Below are 19,777 nucleotides of genomic sequence, written 5' to 3'. Positions count from 1 at the left end.
CACCACCGGCCTCCTCCCCTAGGCAGCCGGGGCTCCTCCGCACAGCATCCGGGGCGTGGCCTGGCAAGGAGCCCAGTGCTTTCTCCGCCTCCTTCAGCTGCTCCTTCCCAAACAACTCGGCGCTCCACCGCTGCCCTCTGCCCATTGGTCCGTGATCCTTTCCATTTCCACCCAGCCCTCCGAAGTTCACCAATCACCTTGCGCTCTTGGGAAGACCCCGCCCCCGAGGCCTTAGCTGTGGCTCCTGGGCCTCCTCGGGCTGCTGCCTCCTCCTTCCCCACCTCCTCTGTCCCGGGAGAGACCGCGGGGCCCGAGGGGCGGTGGCGGCGGCGGCAGCGCTATGGAGCCCGGGCCGGGTGACCGAGCCGCAGCGCGCGGACAGCGGTCCCCGAGCGCCGCGCAGCCCCGGGAACAGGAGCGGAAGCTGGAGCAGGAGAAGCTGTCCGGGGTGGTGAAGAGCGTCCACCGGCGGCTCCGCAAGAAGTACCGCGAAGGTAAACAGGCAGCGGGGGAGGGGAGGCGCGTCCCCCGGCTGGGTCAGCTCTTTTCAGCCCCACAGGCCACCATTGACACACACGGGGGCCGCACGTCTGCCCAGGCCGCGACCGGCCGGCCTCCTGCTCTCGGCTCCGGGATCCCTAATGGGCAGTCGCCACCCGCCTAGGCCCTGTCCCCAGCGGTGGGCTGAGACCACTGTCACCGAGCATACACTCAGAGGGAGGGAGGGGCTTTCAGGTAAGACCCCCAAGAGAAGGGGAAAAAAAAATCCACCGCGAGACTGGCAGGAGCGAAGCTGCCCCTCACTCTTGTGCGCTGGACCAGCCTGTTGTTCAGCCCACTTGGCAACAGCCCCTTTTCGTCTTCGCTCCTTGGCAAGGCCATGCTGAGGCCTCCCCTGCCTGGGCATCCAGGGCTGCGAAGTCAGCAGGCTCAGCAGAGGACCTCAAGGTGCTTCACCGTGTTTAACAGGGGAAAGGGTGGCAGGTAGCTCCCCTCCACCGCAGCTCCCATCTTCAAGTTCGTGGAGGCAGTCCAGGAAGAGATCTGGGGCAGGTTCTTGAATAGTCTCTAACCACAGAGACTCCGAAAGGTACGGATGCCATTGAAGTAGGTGCAGCCCCCTCCTCTGGGGAGGTAGCTTTTCCGGCTTGCGAGTATGCCAGAACAGTGTCTATAGTTGAATAGTATGAGTTATCCTGGCATTTTGTAAATGGGGGCTCTCAAACAAAGCAACTTTATAAGATTTGGAAGGTGATACTTTGCATTATTCTTCATATGTTCAGAAAAAAAAATTCCTAAAATGTTAACATGGGCTACTTTCAGTGGAGTTTTCTTTAGCTTAATTGCAAAATGAAAACTCAGCAGTGTCAGTCTTTTAACTAGTTGGTAATTTAGGTTAAAAGAGAAATTATGACAGTGAAGGAACAAAGACTTGTGAGATCATGTCACTTTTCAGATACGCACACTTTTCAATTATTCTGAAAGTTCAGTCAAGTCTACCTTCCTTTGAGTGTCAGTTGATGCAGTTTTATTTTTAACACTATTCAAAGTTCTTTCCTTGACAACTTAGCCCTGGCTTTTAAGAGAGGCCATTTGATATCCCCAAAGATGGCTAATAGCTATTGTTTGATAGGTACTAATAGAGGAACCTTGGCAAGCATATTAAGGTATTGAATTTTTTTTTATTGAAAATAATTTAATTCCCAACCTCAATTCAATGAAATGAGTGGTTACCATAGCAACAGTTGCATCATTCTTGGTAGTCACAAAATGCACTTACATAATGCCATTCTCTATTGGTTTTTATGTTGTTTGAAGAAATGAGGAAATAAGTGGACCCACTTTTCTTCAATTTATTATGCCATTTTGTACAGATTTACGACACATCTTTTTAAAAGAAAATGACTAGTATGTAATTCAGTTTCTATTCTTAACCTTATTGTAATAATTTCATTGTTATTCATTATTCATTTATTCATAAACGAATAGGTTCCACTTAACACACTGCTAATGTGCCATTATCTCTTTAAGCTGCTGTTTATGCATGCTTAGTCTCACATGTTTAAACATGTCTTTAAGCCCAAATTCTAACTAGGGGAACACTAGGTTCTTAATGAGGATTGATACTTAGAAATTACTAGAATGGAAACCAATGCAAGTAGTTCAGAAACAAATGACCTGATGTGTGTCTTGGGTAGGTAGAGATGTCCTGACAGTCTAGGCATTTGAATGAAGCAATTTTTTTGGCATTTTAATACCCTGAATTCCACCAATGATTTAGATGTTTTATTTTGGAGGCATAGAATTATATTGATAGTGTCCAGTCATAAATGTATTCTATAAGCTCATAACAGTTTTCTTACTAGGGAATGCAGTAAATTATCACTTAAAAATCTTGGAATGTCAGACTATAAGAAGCCATAATTTTCACTAATAGTTCTCAAACATGGCTGATCTTAAATTGTCTGCATTTTTATCTCAGATCTACAATCTCTGCATCTCCATTAGGGACTGAAAACATATTAGCCAGATTTAGTGTATATTCTAAACTTAATTCTTTCAGTATTATAGATTAGTGGACCCAGTACTAAAAAGATCAAAGTAACTTTTGTGAAACTGAGGTAGTTGATGATTAGTGCATACTATTTTATGGGAAATAGAGTATCCATCTCATCTCTTACCCTAATATTATTGACATAAATGTTAGAATGTAAAAGAAAGTGAAGATAAGGAAGTAACACTAAAAGTTGAGCAATGAAAAAAGATATAAGTTGATGGGTATGGGAATGGAGCAGTGAGAAGTATAGTTTATTCAGGGATGTACTAGTGATGAATAGACTGGGGTAGGATGAAAAGGGAAACAGCAGTTACTGAAAAGTAAGAACACAGTAAAGGTAAAGAATATAGAGTAGAATAGAGTTTTCCTTGTCTACGTCTATGACAGAGGATTGGAAATGCAACAGAAAGAAAAATGAAAACGGGACCTTCCTGCTGTGATGGGTGTTTTCCTTCATTGCTCTGATCTGTCCAACTGGTGAGTGTCCACAGTGATGAGCAGGCTTGGGTAGGGAAAGGGAGCTGTGTTACAGAGGTGAGTGGGTGTATTTAATGCACTTGTAACCACTTTTTCACACTGCTCCATTTTACTGCCTGCCCTCTATCACCACTCAAAGGTCTTATGCCAATTTGTATTAGTGAAACAAGATCAGTGATAACGGTCAGTGTTTAAGATAGTACTATCTATCTGAATAAGTTACTAAAAGAAAATGTGAGGACAGTTCCTAGAATTGGTGATGAGAAGGGATATTTTGATGTCCAGCCATTTGTAGATAAGAGACTTACAGGTTGAATTTATATAAAGGAAAATACACTTGCACAAACAGGGGTTTAATATCTTTGCTATACAGAATTTTGAAATTTGACTTCTACAGCAACTTAAAGTATTTTAATTTGATTAGAAGGTGTATAGACAGTTTATTTATAAGAAATAGCTAGTTTAATTTTGCTTTCCAAATAAGGACTTTGTTGATTAGTCAGATTTACTTGATCAGTGTATCTGACTAAGAACTAAACTGAAGCCATGTAGATTTTCAGTTTTGTTTTTGCTTTCTTTGTAGTTTTGGGGTGTGTGTGTGTGTGTGTGTGTGTGTGTGTGTAGAGAGAGAGAGACAGACAGAGACAGAGAGACAGACAGAGAGAGACAGAGAGATTGTACAAGTGCATGTATGTGCATATATATACCTGTGATGGCTAGAGGTCAGCATCAGTGTCTTCATCAGTTGTGTCCACTTTATTTTTTGAGACAGGGGTCTCTCAGAACCTAGAGCTCACTAATGAGGCCAGGCAGGTTGTCCTGAGATCGGTGGGATTATAGTTAGATGATTCTGTCCCTGGCCTTGTATGTGGTGTTAGGGATCTGAACACAGGTCCCCTTGCTTGCAGGGTGCAAGGCAAGCACTTCAGTGATGGAGCCGTCTCTCCAGCTCTCACATCTTTTGTAGCAAACACTTGAGATGAGAAAATTGTGGGGGAAATGGTAACTTTAGAGATAATTTAAAACTAAAACAAAAACAGCCTTAAAACTAATAGAATTAACTTATAATATTGATGTCTTGCATGAAGTACAGTATTTGAATTGTTTTAAAAATTAGGATCATGGACTAGTTTAACTTAAACTTTTCTTTCAGTATTTTCTCCACAGCTGTTAATAAATTGACCAATTCTATGACCCCCCTAATACAGTTTGAACTGGTTCTCTTTGTTTACTTTATTTTCAAAGAGAGTTTTCACAGTTTTCTTTTCACGTTTTCTCCTAGTTAATACTCATTATGATATAGAATCGGAAAAGTGTGTATATATGCACACATGCATATGAGAATCTTGGCTTGTTCGCTAAAATATGTAGACTCTCCATCAAAAGTCTAGTTAACTTAGCCCTAGACATTTTTTGCAGTGGGGAAATGAAAGGTTAATTTCATTTAACATCAGTAACACTATATAATGATTATCACTAACAGCACAGATGCTGTTGATCCAGTGAAGAGCAAATAGTAGGTGTGCAGTTACCTATTTGATTTTATCATTGTGTCTGTTGTATCTCTACAAGAAAGGGAGTTATAGTTCAAAAGATAAATACAAAAGTATAAATGTAAGTTCTTTGGTATTTAACAGGCTAAAAGCAAGAAACAAAACAAAACTCAAATGTTGTGGCTTTGGCCTTGGGTCCATTTTAAGTGTTATCTTTGGAACTCTGTAGGATATAACTGATTATGACACTTCAAAACTCAAAACTCAGTAAGTATATAGTAGACAAAAAGTCAACTCTGAAGTGGAAGCACAATAGTTTGTAATAGGAAGTAATCTAGACGAGGCAAGTTAGGTGGCTCTGGACACTTGTCTGATTTAGAGTTGATAAAAAGACATAGGAAATAGTCATGATGGTGAAACAAAAAAAATAATATTTTGAAGGCTAGAATAAGTTTTCATAAAACAAAGGAGGAAAAGACACTGATAATGTAAAGATTCTGTGACTGGGAAAGTGTGGACAGCCATTAAGCCTCCAGTTTAGAATTGCATTCTATAATGGTTTAGTCAGAGTGCTGCAAGAACACGGCAGACAGGCAGATTGGCATAGAGTGAGGGTGGGGACAATGCTTGAATATGAACATGTTCTTTAGAAGTGGAAGATTGGAAGCCCTCTATATGGAGGACAATACATAAATAAACAAACACACTGCCAAGAGGAGTGGCTGTGATATGCTCAGTGGTACTTGGAGCCAGCAATAAGGGTGAAAGGAGAGAGTGGAGCTGTCCCAGAACACAGGGAGTACCCCCAGAAGTTGAGTTTCCTCAGTGCTAGGCTGTAACACTGCACAACCATACCTACTGTCTTAGTCAGGGTTTCTATTCCTGTACAAACATCATGACCAAGAAGCAAGTTGGGCAGGAAAGGGTTTATTCAGCTTACTTCTACATTGCTGTTGATCACCAGAGGAAGTCAGGACTGGGACTCAAGCAGGTCAGGAAGCAGGAGCTGAAGCAGAGGCCATGGAGGGATGTTATAGAACCCAAGACTTCCAGCCCAGGAATGGCACCACCCACAAGGGGCCCTACCCCCTTGATCACTAATTCAGAAAATGCCCCACAGCTGGATCTCATGGAGGTACTTCCCCAACTGAAACTCCCTTCTTTGTGATAACTCCAGCCTGTGTCAAGTTGACATACAAAACCAGCCAGTACACCTACTATTTATGCTTTATTTACAATAAAAGTACTCAGAGTGACAACCTTAAGTCTTCAAGAAAAGAGACAAATAGGATTATTACATTCTTTAAGAAATAGTGATTTGTTTTGATTCTCAACATGGGCCTAAGTGCAGTGTATTTGTGTATATCTTGTTTGTAGCTTCCTGTATCTAATATGATGTTTCTTTCCTTTGTTTTAAAAATTATTTATTCATTTTATGTATGTCAGTACACTTTAGACACAGCAGAAGAGGTCATCAGGTCCCATTACAGATGGCTGTGAGCCACCATGTGGTTACTGGGAATTGAACTCAGGACCTCTGGAAGAGCAGTTAGTGCTCTTAACCACTTAGCCTTCTCTCCAGCCGTAATGTGATGTTTCTTATGCATTAGTGAGCATCGCTATTCTGTGAACTTTAAAATGCCAATTCTTAGGCTCTCAGAAAGCAATTCCATAAGTTGGATATTAGAACCTGCTTAACTGTTTTTTGTCTACTTCTGAGGCAGACTTCTGCTTTATCACTTTGTGTGGTGGGGCACTGAACTAAGGTTAGTTTGTTATAAAACTAGACAGTTTGATATAAAAGAATGAACCCATGTCAGGAGCTTTTAAACTCATTTTGTGTTTTAAACTCATTTCTTGTCTACTTATACAATGCTTCATTTCTAGGATAAATCATAGTATGTAGGAGGGAAGTGTCAGCTGACAAAGCTAAGTAAATTAGTGATTTTTTTTTTACACTTAGTATATTTGTTACACTGCTATGTAAAGAGTTATTTACTTTTAAGGACAATATTTATACCAGTAGTTTTTAAATTTCTCCTCTAATAGACTTAATGCATAAATTAATTTCAGATATTAGGTTGTCTCTTTTTTTCTTACTTTTTAAAATCCCTTTGGTTGCTTCTTGGTATTTCTGTAGTAAAAATAATCTCAACTATATTAATATCTCAGTAATACAGGCAAATGTTTCACAAAGCCTCTGTCACATCCATCTCTTATAGCATTTATATTAATTTAGAACAATCCAGTGCTTGTAAATACCTTTTCTGTCACAGAATAAAAACTCTTTGTCACATATAACAAAATAACTTAAAATCATACTGTGCTGTTGAAAGAATAATCTCACATTTAAGACTTTAATCACCGACAGTGGCATTAAGAAGTTCATGTTTTATTATGAAACATCTTTGGAGCTCCCGTTTTTATTAGTTCTTGACAATTTCTAAAATAGCAGGGTCCCAACTATATTCAAGTTGCATGAATATCAGAGGTGGTGTTTGTAGTTGTCCTACTTGTATACCTCCAAAATAGCATTAAGAATTGGTTTGTTCCAGGATATTATCCTTTGCCATATCCCATTCCCATTCCTATATCATTACTAGAATATTCATCTTGAAACTAGGAGTACTGATATTCAGGAAGTTTAACTGTGTATTATTGTCTTGACAATTGAAAATTCTAGTTATTAGCCAAGCATGGAGGAACATGCCTTTAGTCCCAGCACTTAAGAGTTTGAAGCAAGACGTTGAAGAGTTTGAGGCCAGCCTGGACTATAACATGACTATAGAGATGGTAATAATAATAATAACATAGAGATAATAATAATCATAACATCAACAACAACAACAACAACAATAATAATAGTTCCTAAATAGATAAATCAGGCAATCTGCTGTACTTCATCACCAAATACTTTGCTTTAATATTAAACATCTCTGGGCTTTTTAAAATTCTACAGATAGTCATTTAGTCTAGTTTCTAAAAATATTTAGCACAGATTCTGTGTAAATAAGTACTTGTGTTTGTACATATCATAGTTGGCATGTGGATTACTTATCTCTTTCCTATCTAGCTTAGTCCTTTTACTAGAACTCTGTCTTTTGTCTAACTAACCCTAATACCATTTCTCACATAGATTGAAGATTCATATGTAGAAGCAGCTAGTAAACATGCTTTCTTATTGAGTAGAATGATAACTTTATCCCCATTTAGTGATGGAACCTGTTCTGAAAATTCCTCTTTTTATATATTAAAAATTACAAATACAAGAGAACACAGGTATTGTAACATTTGACAAGTCGCACTGAACTAGCTTTGCTTTATGGTATGCAATGAATTCCTCTTACTTGCTACTCTGCCCTGCTTACCCATTGATTTCTTTATATGACTCAGTCCAATTTTTTTAAAGTATTTTTAGCCTATAAAAATTAGAAATATTTTAATGGATATAAGTTTATATTGAGGTATGGTAATTGTTTATATATTTATTTATATTTGTATATCCTGAGTTCACAGATAACAATTTTATGGTCCTTTATCATTCTGTTAAATTTTGGAGGCCAAGTTTATGATATTTAAAAATATATTATCTGAGAACCACTGGTATACTGCTTTCTGGTACCTCAAATGCAGCTTTATTCATGTCTATCACAGGAGCTGTTTAGAAAAAAATTACCCCATGGGAGGAACAACAATATCAACCAACCAGACCTCCCAGACCACCAACCAAAGAGTACACATAAAGGTACCCATGGCTCCACCTGCATATGAGGCAAAGGATGGTCTTATCTAGTATTAATAAGTGGGGTGGCCCTTGGTCCTCGATGCCCCGAATTAGGGGAATGCCAGGGCTGTGAGGCAGGAGGGTTGGAGAGCACCCTTATAGAAGCAGGTTGAAGGGGAGAGGATAGGGGGTTTCTGAAGAGGAAACTGGGAAGGGGGATAACATTTGAAATGTAAACAAATAAGATAACTAATATAAATTGTTACTCTCTTACCTGTAAAGATGTCTCTGAACATCGCTGGTTCCCACGTGTGCAGCAATTCCCTACTTATATAAATTAAGTTCTGGAAATCTCTTCAAAAATCCTCTTATTTCCAGGTTTGATATTATACCAACCAAGTGATCTTTGTAGTCATACACATGTACATAAATTATTTTTCACAAAGGAGAAACATGTAACAAAGTCCTGACTTTGTTACACTGTCTCCCTTACAGGAAGTAGTCAAAGACTTTTGTAACTTGGATGAAGTTTGTTTCTTTCTTTTTAAAAAAGATTTATTTATTTTAGGTGCATGAGTACACTGTAGCTGTCTTCAGACACACCAGAAGAGGGCATCAGATCCCATTACAGTTGACTGTGAACCACCATGTGGTTTCTGGGAATTGAACTCAGGACCTCTGGAAGAGCAGTCAGTGCTCTAAACTTCTGAGCTATTTTTCCAGCCCCCTGAATGAAGTTTCTAAATCATAAGTGCTTCTTACAAAAGGCTGCTTCATAAAGATATAGTAGAGTAAAATTGTGCCTGTAGATATTAGGGTTAATTCATGTATCCTTTTGCTCTTTAAATTTAATTAAATTCCACTTTGCCCCACTTCAAGATGTTTTATGTTGTTTCAGTCATTTGGCTCTACAACCTTGCTATTATAGGCTCTTGTTTCTGAGCTGTGAATATACAGTGAATTTATATGTAAAGTGTTAGGGTAAATGACCAGTTCATACTCTAGATCCATTAAATGAAATATGCTTCGAGAATTGGCCAACAGAGATGAGAACAACTACCAAAAAAGTAACAGATGATGCAGTTACAGAGATTCAGTGGCAGTGTCTGACTGACAAAAGCCCATTTGTTTGTGGTCAGCACAGTTGTTGTAGTTTGTCTGCCGCAACCCTTTGTTATGTTCATGAGTGTTCATAAACTGAAAACTCATCAAATAATGAAGTGTAATACGGTGATTGGAATATAATTTTTCCCATTCAGTCATCAGTTTCATTTCTTCATGTTCTAAGCAATAGCATTTAAAAGTCCTTGAACTTGACTTTGGAAATCTGATCTTCTAGAGATAAGCACCTGTGCCCATATTTGGCAGTATACCTAAATCACAGTCACTCTGAATTCCTAAAAGTTGAAAATTTATGTAAGTATTAGATCCCTGAAGTGTTTGTTTTTGAGAATTTGGCCTTGAAGTTAAAGAACTATATTCTTAATCCATAGATTAATTTATGATACTGTTTTAATTTTGTAGCATTATGTTCATTGCACATCAGTTTTAAAGCTTAAATTTATTGAAGTATATGTAGCTTATACACAGTAGACTCCTTCCATTTAATATACAGAACTCCATGAGTGTTAAAAGTCATATGTACTTGTGAAATCACTGCCATAAAATATAAAAACATTTCCATTACTCTCAGCTTTCTCTTTGCACCTGTGAAATCAATCACTGCCACAAAATAAAAAACACCTACATTACTCCCAGAATTCCTCTTTCTTCCTTTTCTCTCTACTCACTGCTCCTTTTAGGTTCTGTTGTTATAGTTATCTTTTAGAGTTTTATATACTTAGGATAGTATAGGAACATTTAAAAATCAGTAACATATCATCAATTACAGACTAAGCTGCCAAGAGTTATTTTTTGATGTATAAATGGGAAATAACCCCCCTGATATGTTGTTATATAATCCAGCTTGTCAGCACTAAATGCATACATATGAGCAGCACTAAATGGATTCAGTAGAGAGAGTGTGTGTGTGTGTGTGTGTGTGTTAGAGAGAGAGTGTGTGTGTGTGTATCACAGACATGTAAAATAATAAAAGAAGAGGTTATGGTAAGAAATTGATTGTATAAGTTTTAGGGATTTGCTTGCTATTTTGATGAAAATATACCTTATATAATGATTCCTCAGTCAATCGGACATCTATCACATAATAGTAATTTGGTTGTGCATTACTATAAAAAAACTTACTTTGTTACTAATGTATACATCCTAATTAGTTACCATACTGTACATTATTTCTCAAAAGCTTATTCTTTCCTAACTTCGTTTTTACCCTTTGACCAGTGTCTGAGTCTTCATCTGTCCCTCCTTCCTGCAGCCTCTGATGAGCACACACTATTTTGGATTTCTTTATGCCCCCTGTGTCAGATTCTACATATAAACAATCTGTGATGTATGCCTTTCTGTGATTGTATATTTCATGTAGTGTAATGACCTAGTGGCAGGGTTTCCTTTTTTAAGTTGAATGATGCTTCATAATATATGTATACTCCATAATTCTTTAGTTTGTTACCCACTGATAAACACATGTTTTTTTCTGTATCTTGTAGTTAATAACACAGTGAGCATGAGATTACAAAATCTCTTTTACATATGGGTTTTGTTTCTCATATATACAGAGGAAGATAGAGAGGAAGGAGGTGGAAGCTTTGGGATGTTTTGAAGAAACTGTATGGCTGAACTGTACTCTCAGCACATAGTACATAGGCTCCCTTTTCTCCACATGTAGTAGTTGCTTCTTTTTTAAGTTAGCTATTACATTAATTACATTAGTTACTGGTGATGATGACCATCTTTGCATATGTTTGGTAATCCTTTTATATTTCTGCTTAGGAAAGAAAATGTAGCTTTAGTTCCTTCATCCACTTTTAAAAAGATTGGTATAATTTAGCTATTGAGTTTTATGAGTCTTTATATATTCTATATTAATTCCTTGCCATTTGTGATTTATAAATATAGTTTTGTCATAAATTTATCATAGTTATACTCCTTAAATTTCAGATTTTTGCTTTATTGTTATACCCGGTAAGACTGGAAATGAAGATAGGTACTGAGAAGAATATACTTTCTAATTAGATGATCCCAGAAAGCAGTAATGCAGATTCACTTTCCTCACCTATAAGAACTTCTTACCATTTATTGGTTTTAATCAGATTATTTCCTTAAGCGTGAAGATTTTCTTAGACCTGTGAACAATACCAAAGAACTCAGTAGATGAGACTCCTCTTCCACTTGCAGTAAACAGAGAGAGAGACAAAAACGTTTTAATGAGCTTGAGAATGGTAACTTACATACAAAAGACTTGGATTCAGCATTCTCAACCTTTGAAGATTTTTTTTTAGAACTTTGTAAATTTTGAAATACTCAGACTAGTTGAGTCACTGTTGACAATGGCCTGTAGACTGGATTTTAGTTGAGCAGCTGCTTGCTTGTAATTTTATAACTGATGTTTACTCTGTTTTTAATACAGAAAACACTTATATATTTTGCCTCTCTCCACTGGGCACCACAGTTAATTTCTGGAACTTATGTAAGTTATGAATCAAACGTAGTGTTTCCTTTTCTCTTTATACTTTTGTGGTGAGAATCACAACTGTTTTTAATAGATAACATTTGGGAGTAAACAACAAGTACTCTTAGGAGGCAGATGCATTGTACTGGGGCATCGATATGAGATAACCAAATGAAAGGCAGATAAACCCTCTCAAAAATATGATTTCATTTATGTTTCAAAGGAAATAAATGTACTATGGCAGATAGTAGGAGAACAGTTAATTTGTAAATGAAAATGGTATCAACTGCTTAGTGCTCTGTAGCTTAGAACATCCAAGAATTAGTTCATGAGAGAATTGTGAGGGTAAAAATGGATAATTCCAAACTCATTTAACTATAGTTGATTTTTTTTACAAAGGTAATAGCAAATTAATGTTAAAATAATTAAAAATACAGCAATGTTTTAAATTTATATACACCGTTCTTTAGTTGCCATTATTTTTAAAAATAGGCAGTTAGGCTTTTCTGTTCTTTAGTAGAAACAAATGTTTTGTGTGTAAAGGTGAGTTTACTTGAAAACTGTGTTATGTTGCTATAGGACACAGATTGAGAATAATCGACTCATCGATTTCTGTATTGAACTTGAGTTGAAATGTTGCCATTACTAATGTTTTAAACTATAAATTAGTGTTTGTTTTTTGTTGTATTTTAAGGGGTATTTAGAAATCTAAATATAAAGAAAATACAAAAGTGGAAGTAGAAGACAAGATATTGTGAACTTTGTTCTAGAATTTTGGAAGATAATCATATGATTATTTTAAGTTGATTTTAAAACTGTAGTTGAACAAGTTATTATTGATATTTCTCCAAGTTTATTCTTTTTGTTTGATTATGAACTGTGTGTATATATATATATGTGTATTGCAATGATGCTTTCTAAAAGTAATTTTTTATTTACTTGTAATAGGAAAGGTAATTGTATATTTGTTGGATATAGTCACGCTTTGATTCTCTTTAAAGAACAAGTTTTTCTAGGATACCTGTAGAAAGTGAATTTAAAAAGGGAGGTATTGGGGATGTGGTTTGATGGTACAGGGCTTGTCTAAGCATGCACAGAGTCCTAGTTTACTCTCAAAAACTACATAAAATTGAGCATAGTGTCACCCTCTCATAATCCTAGCACTAGTACTAGAGGCAGGAAGATCAGACAGTCTTTCATGCAAATTACGAGAGTCTCAGGTACATGTGATCGTTTGAGTCCTCATCAGAGAAGCTTCTTTTTTGCAGTACATGGTAATTAATAAAGAGACCTATGACTGAGCAGTGTGCAAAGAATGAGAAACTGTTGGGGTTTAGCTCCAAATTGGACATCTGTATCACACTCAGGCTCATATCATCATGGGAGAGGAGTCCAGAAAGATCCTAAGAGCCAGAGGTAATGGATATCTGCAGTGAAACTCTTTCACAGACACAACACAGCAGACATAACAATGCTGTCACAGACATGTACTCGCTGTAGCTTGGATTGCATGCACAAGACCTGCGCATTTACAAGCCAGCTCCAGTCTCAGCATGGATGGAACTATTGCCATCAGTGGCTCCTGAGGGAAGGAGAATGAATCCAGTTTCTTAAGGGATGCCTGAGATGTTGCCTATGTTTTGTAGATGGTCCTACCCAAAGGAACACACATCCTAAGTAGACATGAAGTTCACAGAGGAAAGTAGAGGAGCAGTAGTAGAAGACGAGGGAAGTGAGTGGGATATAAAGTGAATAGTTAAATAAATAAGTAAATAAATAATAAAATACACACTATCTGAAAGAAGCTATGGTTCAGGATAACTTATGTGAGACTTAGATAATGTATTAGGTTCAGGTCTGTTTTGTTACAGCCTCACTAGCATTTTATTTGTTTCTTTTGTACTTCCCTCTGTCTTACTTCTGTTTAACTTTACTATTTCATGTAGCATTTAACATTTCCCTCCCAGAGGCTGGAGATGGCTCAGTAATTAAGACAAGTTGCTGCTCTTCAGAGAATCCACACTTGGTTCTTGGCTCTTATCTAAGGTGGCTCACAACTGCCTATAGATTCTAGTTCATTTAATCTGACACCTCCTTCTCTTGGCCTCCTCAGCCACCTGCATACGTGTGTGTGTGTGTGTGTGTGTGTGTGTGTGTGTGTGTGTGTGCGCGCCTGCACACCACATGTAAGAAAACATTTTTTCAAAGAAACCATTTTCAGCAAATATGGTATAAGGATAAAAAATAAATAAAATTTCATTCTCTATTCTCACTTATATAGTTAAGTTTACTGTGCTTACCAATTACATATTACCTTTCAGTCTCAGCATACATTGAGACTGTAAACTCAACTGCTAATGAAAATATTACAATGCTAAGTTGTTTGCAATTGATGTCTATCAAATACACAAAAATTGAGTCCTTTAAAATGTTAGATAAGCAGCTAATGAACCTCAAAACTACATGAAAAGGACTGTTTAGAGACAATTTTGTTTAATGTGAAGAATACAGAAGCCTTCTAAAAGCTATAGGGAAGTAGGTTTCTCTGTAGTTACAATCACCTTTGCATCTTCTAGCTAGCAGTTAATTATAGAGTAAATCAAGTTTCAGAGTCTAAGATGGCATGGTAAGGACACTAAGAGTTTTAATAGAGGGCGGTAGTGTCTTACATCGTTACCTTTAGTTCTCAGGGGTAATGGACAAACTTAGCTCAGCATCACCATCCGTGACTCTGCTTTGAGTGTATACTATTTTTCTGTTGCCTTTCTCCAGCACTGTATTAGAATCCCTTGTTTGCACATCCCCTAGGTAATGGAAAACAGGATAGTTAGTGCTCAGGCTTCCTGCCCTGTAGATGCCCTTTAGATCTAGTAGCACTGTGCACGTGGTGTCTTCACCATCAGTGTCTCTAGAACACCCCTGTACTGTGGTTAGCTTTTTCTCCTGCTTGGTTTGTTGTTTTTCTTCCCTCCCCTCCCCTTCCCTCCCCTCCTCTCCCCTTCCCTCCCCTCCTCTCCCCTCCTGTCCTCTCCTCTCCTCCCATTCTCTTACTTCTATGGTTAGGACTCTCCCAAATAAAGTACAAGTTTCCAAGTCTTTAAGTTTTATCTACCATGTAGAATGAAAATCAAGACTTGCAGGTATGAAATCTATTTTCAGCACATACAAGTTCTTTGAAATACACTTGATAATGGATTGCTATTCAAATGACTCACATTTACAAACACATGTAATTCATTGAAGTATTTCTGTATAATGCATATGTTATATAGGGTAGTGAAACAACTTCAAAGAGCCTTTTAAGGTTTAAGATGTAGAACTCAAATAATAAAACACTTTCAAAACTACACTATAGCATATTGAATCATTTAGTATCATGTCTGATGGGTAAATTCAAGAAGAGTACTGTATGAGTGCCCAGAGTGTATAGAGGGAGTGCTAACCAGAGTGCTGCTTGAAGACCACTTATTCTGTTTATAGTCTTAAACCACTACATTTGACAGATGTTGCTAAGAAAAAAAGTTTATAATTCAGAAAGATTTTGTATATTTTTTAGGAGACAAATAATGCTAACTTGATGTATAATAAATTAAAAGCCCAGTCCCTTCACAAATATTAGTTGACTATTGAAAATATTAATCTATCAAGGGCATATGACTCTGGGACTCTTAGTTTTCATTTACTTTAAAATTAAAATCAGTCTTCAGTCTGTAATTTATTGATTCCATAGTCATTTTAACTGAACAATGTGTGTATGAATATGTTTGTACCCTTACTTGTTTTTATGGAGATAGTCAAAACTGGAGAGGTATTAAATAGGTTTTCAATTCAGTACTTAATAGTCTGTGGAACTAAAATAATTCAGTAAATAAAACTATTTGGCTGTTTTTCAAATTTGAATAAATGTGTTGATAAATTTAAACTATTTCCATTTATTTTCTCCTACAGGAAAAAGAAAGACTTAATCTTTCTTAGAAAAAGAGTTTTAGATATAATTAACTGTACAGTTGGCTATTTCTTGTACATGTATATTTTGTTACTACATAAATACCTAGATTTATATATTGTGTGATAGAACTCAAGGTACTCAGATAATTTTAATTCTTTACCCTGTTGTGCTAATGAACTTCATTTGGCCAAATAATTCTTCAGTCTTCACAGTGATGTCTGAAATTTTATCTTACATGTAATGATGACTGATTTAAAAACTAAAAAGTAATATTTGGATAGTAACCTGTGTATGTGCTTGTGTGAAGCACAGAGGACAATTTGAGGTGTCATTCCTCAGCTGCCATCCACCTTATATCTTTATTGCCTTTGGAGTACAGTGTATTCCTATACTGGAACTGGCCAACTGGACCACGTTGGCTGGCCAGCCATGGTCAGTAAGCCAGAAACAACCCACCTGTCTCTCCCTCCCCATCTCTTGGATTATAAGCTTTCACTGGCACACCAGAGTTGTTTTTGTAGCTTTTGGCAATGGAACCTCAAGTCCTTGTGCTTGCAAAGCAAACATTTTACCAAATGAAACATGTCCCTTTTGTCCACTTGCTTATAGTTGTTATTCAGAATATTAGCAAAAAGCCCAAAACTTTGGAGAGGCATGTAGCAGCATTGACCCAAGCACAATGGCTGGTGCAGAGAACTTAGAATATATTAAGATGCAGTATATCTAGACTAAGTACAAAACACAGCTGTTCGTCGTGTTCGTTCTTTTTCAAGACTGTATAATCAAAAAATACTGTGACAATGAATGCTTGATATTTTTTTTTTTTTTTTTTTGGTTTTTCAAGACAGGGTTTCTCTGTATAGCTCTGGCTGTCCTGGAACTCAGTCTGTAGACCAGGCTGGCCTCGAACTCAGAAATCTGCCTGTCTCTGCCTCCCAAGCGCTGGGATTAAAGGCGTGTGCCACCACCGCCGTGAATGCTTGATTTCCAGACATAGTTGTACCCTGCCAACATGGATTGGCTTTATGAATGGATAACTCATATGTATCTCTCTCTCTCTCTCCCTCCCTCCCTCTCCTCCTTCTCCCACTCCCCCTCTCTCTTTCTTTCCCCTTCTCTCTGTTTCTGTGTTCAATTTTATAAATCTGTTTAAAGCAATCAATTTTGATTGCATATAATCAGTTATAAAGCAATATTTTAAACTTCATTAAGTTAATTGATGATTTTTATATACTTCGTTTATAAACTCTCTGTTTTCTTAAAATTAGCTCATGCATTTTTAAATAAAGTTAATTTAGTTCATCTTTTTTTGTATACAGTGGGAGACTTTGATAAGATCTGGCGAGAACACTGTGAAGATGCGGAAACTCTTTGTGAATATGCTGTTGCAATGAAAAATTTAGCAGATAATCACTGGGCAAAAACTTGTGAGGGTGAAGGTCGCATTGAATGGTGTTGTAGGTGAGTGTTTTACAAACTGGCACTTTTGGTTTCAAATATATTCTAAAATTTCAATGTAAAATGATGTGTAGTTTATTATACTGCAGTGGGAAGAGTACATATTCCAAATGATATGTAGACACTTTTAAGATCCTATTTTTCTTTGTATCTCATTTGGTCTAGGTTTATTTCAGTTACCTTTCTTAATGAAAATATTTTTCCCCACGTGCCTAATTTTGTCCAAACTTTTTTTTAAATTATGATTTATCTATTTGATCCACAATTTATCAAACCTGTTATTTCCTTGTCTTGCTTCCAGTGTATACAATCTTCTTAATATTTTGATTATGAATGTGGATAATTTTCCATTTGTGACATTGACAGTACTCAATAAGTACTGGACTTCTGGAGTATTTGGCACTAAGGCTGTTTAGTCTCTCTTCCTCGCTGCCTCCTTCTCTCATGTGTTTCTGATTCTCTTAACAAAAAAAGATGTTGATGTAACATTAAAAGACACCCAGCTGCCCATCTTATGTTACTTTCAAATTCTACCTTTCATTAGAAGAAAACAGGACTCAGAAAAGTTAGATTGTAGGCCTTAGGCAAGGAAAGTAAAGACTTATTTTGTACTGGATAGAAGTAATCTTGCTCAAAAAAATTAGAACTAAAAGACAAGCTTTGATTTTCATTGGCTAGATGGAATTATATGAGCTCACCCCCCCGCCACCCCCAGGAAACAAAGCAGCAACAACCACAGCCAAATGACTAAAGGATGCAATCAGTGGTACTGCACAGCATTTCAAACCCTCAGGTCACAGTAACAATTGTCACTACATACACACTATTGTAAAAATTACTCAATGGAAAGAATTTTAAATAAACACACCACAGCAGTTTTGGAGAATATATACTTAGGGTCTGTTTATAAAGGAAAACACTGATTTACAAAATGATGACAGGAAATAAGTATTAAAGAATGATACAACCTAAAAATATCTTAATTTTGCATCTGCAAATGTGATATTTAATAAACAGAAGTAAATTTAGTTCAAATGCTATTAATGACTACATTGATTATCAAGCCAAAATGTCATTCCATACATTATTACTAACTGCAAAGAAAAGTATAAATACATATTTTGAAGTTCTACAGGTACCATCTCAACCAGTTGGTAGCATTTACTATTAAGGTTCGGGAGCCTACTCATAAGATGCAGATGTAATTTTATCTAATAAGATTTTTTTTTCTTTTTTGGTTTTTCGAGACAGGGTTTCTCTGTATAGCCCTGGCTGTCCTGGAACTCATTCTGTAGACCAGGCTGGCCTCAAACTCAGAAATCTGCCTCTCTCTGACTCCCAAGTGTTGGGATTAAAGACATGTGCCACCACTGCCCGGCAAGATTTGTTTTTTTTTGTAAAAAATATTTGACTCGTAACAATCCTGTAGACCCAACTTTCACTTTATAAGAATAAATAATATTGAAAACATGATTAAAAGGCACCAAGAGGTAGGTGGGTCTGGTGGTACATGCCTTTAATCTCAGCACATGGGAGGCAGAAACAACCAGATCTCTGAGTTCCAGGCCAGCCTCATATACAAAGTGAGTTCCAGGAAAGCCAGGGCTACACTGAGATACCCTGTCTTGAAAAACAAAAACAAAACAAAAATAATCTCCAAGGACCGAGCAAACAATCACAGAAATCTGAATCCTGAATACACCAAATAGCAAAGTTGTTTTAAGATACAACAGTTTTCAACTTGTGTTATTACAGGGGGACAGGAAGTGCTATTATAATCTAAAAACCAAGTATTTTATTTTCAAAGTCTGAAGGAGAAAGGATGCACAGTGCCTTAAAGGTATGAAGAAACTGGAAATAACAAGCCTTTTCTAAATAGGGGAGCATTTGTTGCAGTGTTTCTGAGTAGGAGTAGTCAGTGAGGCTTACAGAGCAGTGGACCCTGAGGTGGCAGAGCTTTCTTTTAAGTGGTGGTTACCACATGGAGAGGGCATCCAAATCACAGTTATGATTCCTCATGTTTTCTTCCTGATTTGTGCACAGCAGCAGCAGGAGGGCCTGGGAATGGAATGAAAATTCAGAGAAGGATCTCTGTGTTCTTTCCTTTAAGAGCTGTCTCTCTGCATACATAGAGCATTCACTTACTCTCAAAGCATCTGAAACCAAATGTAAACTGATGCTCTCTAAAGAGGTAATTTAACTCCATTCCATACCAATTACTGCTGATGGATCCAAGTGTTCCTTCTTTCATCCTAGCCTGCTGTATTGGAGAGGGAAAAATGTATGTCCTTTCTGGGGAAAATATTTATAGCAGTGTCTTAAAGCACATTGACAATGTTTAGCAAACAACATACAAAATGGAGCAGAGTAAATGGCCTAGAATCAAAAGGAGTAGACCTGCAAATTATATGATAAAACAAACAGAGAAAGCCTTAGCATAACTATTACAAACATTTGTGAGCAGAAATAGAGAAAATTGTCAAGGAAATTTGAGAAAATCATCTTAGAGCATTTCTCAGTAATTGATAAAACAAGATACCCGCCCCCCCCC

The 19,777-nt window shown here is 37.1% G+C and overlaps 1 protein-coding gene across 1 annotated transcript in view; it reads left to right on the top strand.

The window, feature by feature from the left end:
* Positions 1 to 213: 213 nt before the first annotated feature.
* The window catches only part of Bmt2 (base methyltransferase of 25S rRNA 2 homolog), a 60,162-nt gene continuing 40,598 nt past the window's right edge, over positions 214 to 19,777 (top strand). Inside the window, exons 1-2 of the mRNA XM_031381191.1 lie at positions 214 to 494; positions 17,088 to 17,229. Coding sequence (XP_031237051.1) covers positions 341 to 494; positions 17,088 to 17,229 — 296 coding nt within the window. The 5' untranslated portion in view covers positions 214 to 340. The remainder of the gene's footprint in view (positions 495 to 17,087; positions 17,230 to 19,777) is intronic.

This window comes from Mastomys coucha, unplaced genomic scaffold, assembly GCF_008632895.1.
Source record: "Mastomys coucha isolate ucsf_1 unplaced genomic scaffold, UCSF_Mcou_1 pScaffold20, whole genome shotgun sequence".
Lineage (NCBI taxonomy): Eukaryota > Metazoa > Chordata > Mammalia > Rodentia > Muridae > Mastomys > Mastomys coucha.
This window is presented reverse-complemented; position numbering and strand designations above follow the sequence as displayed.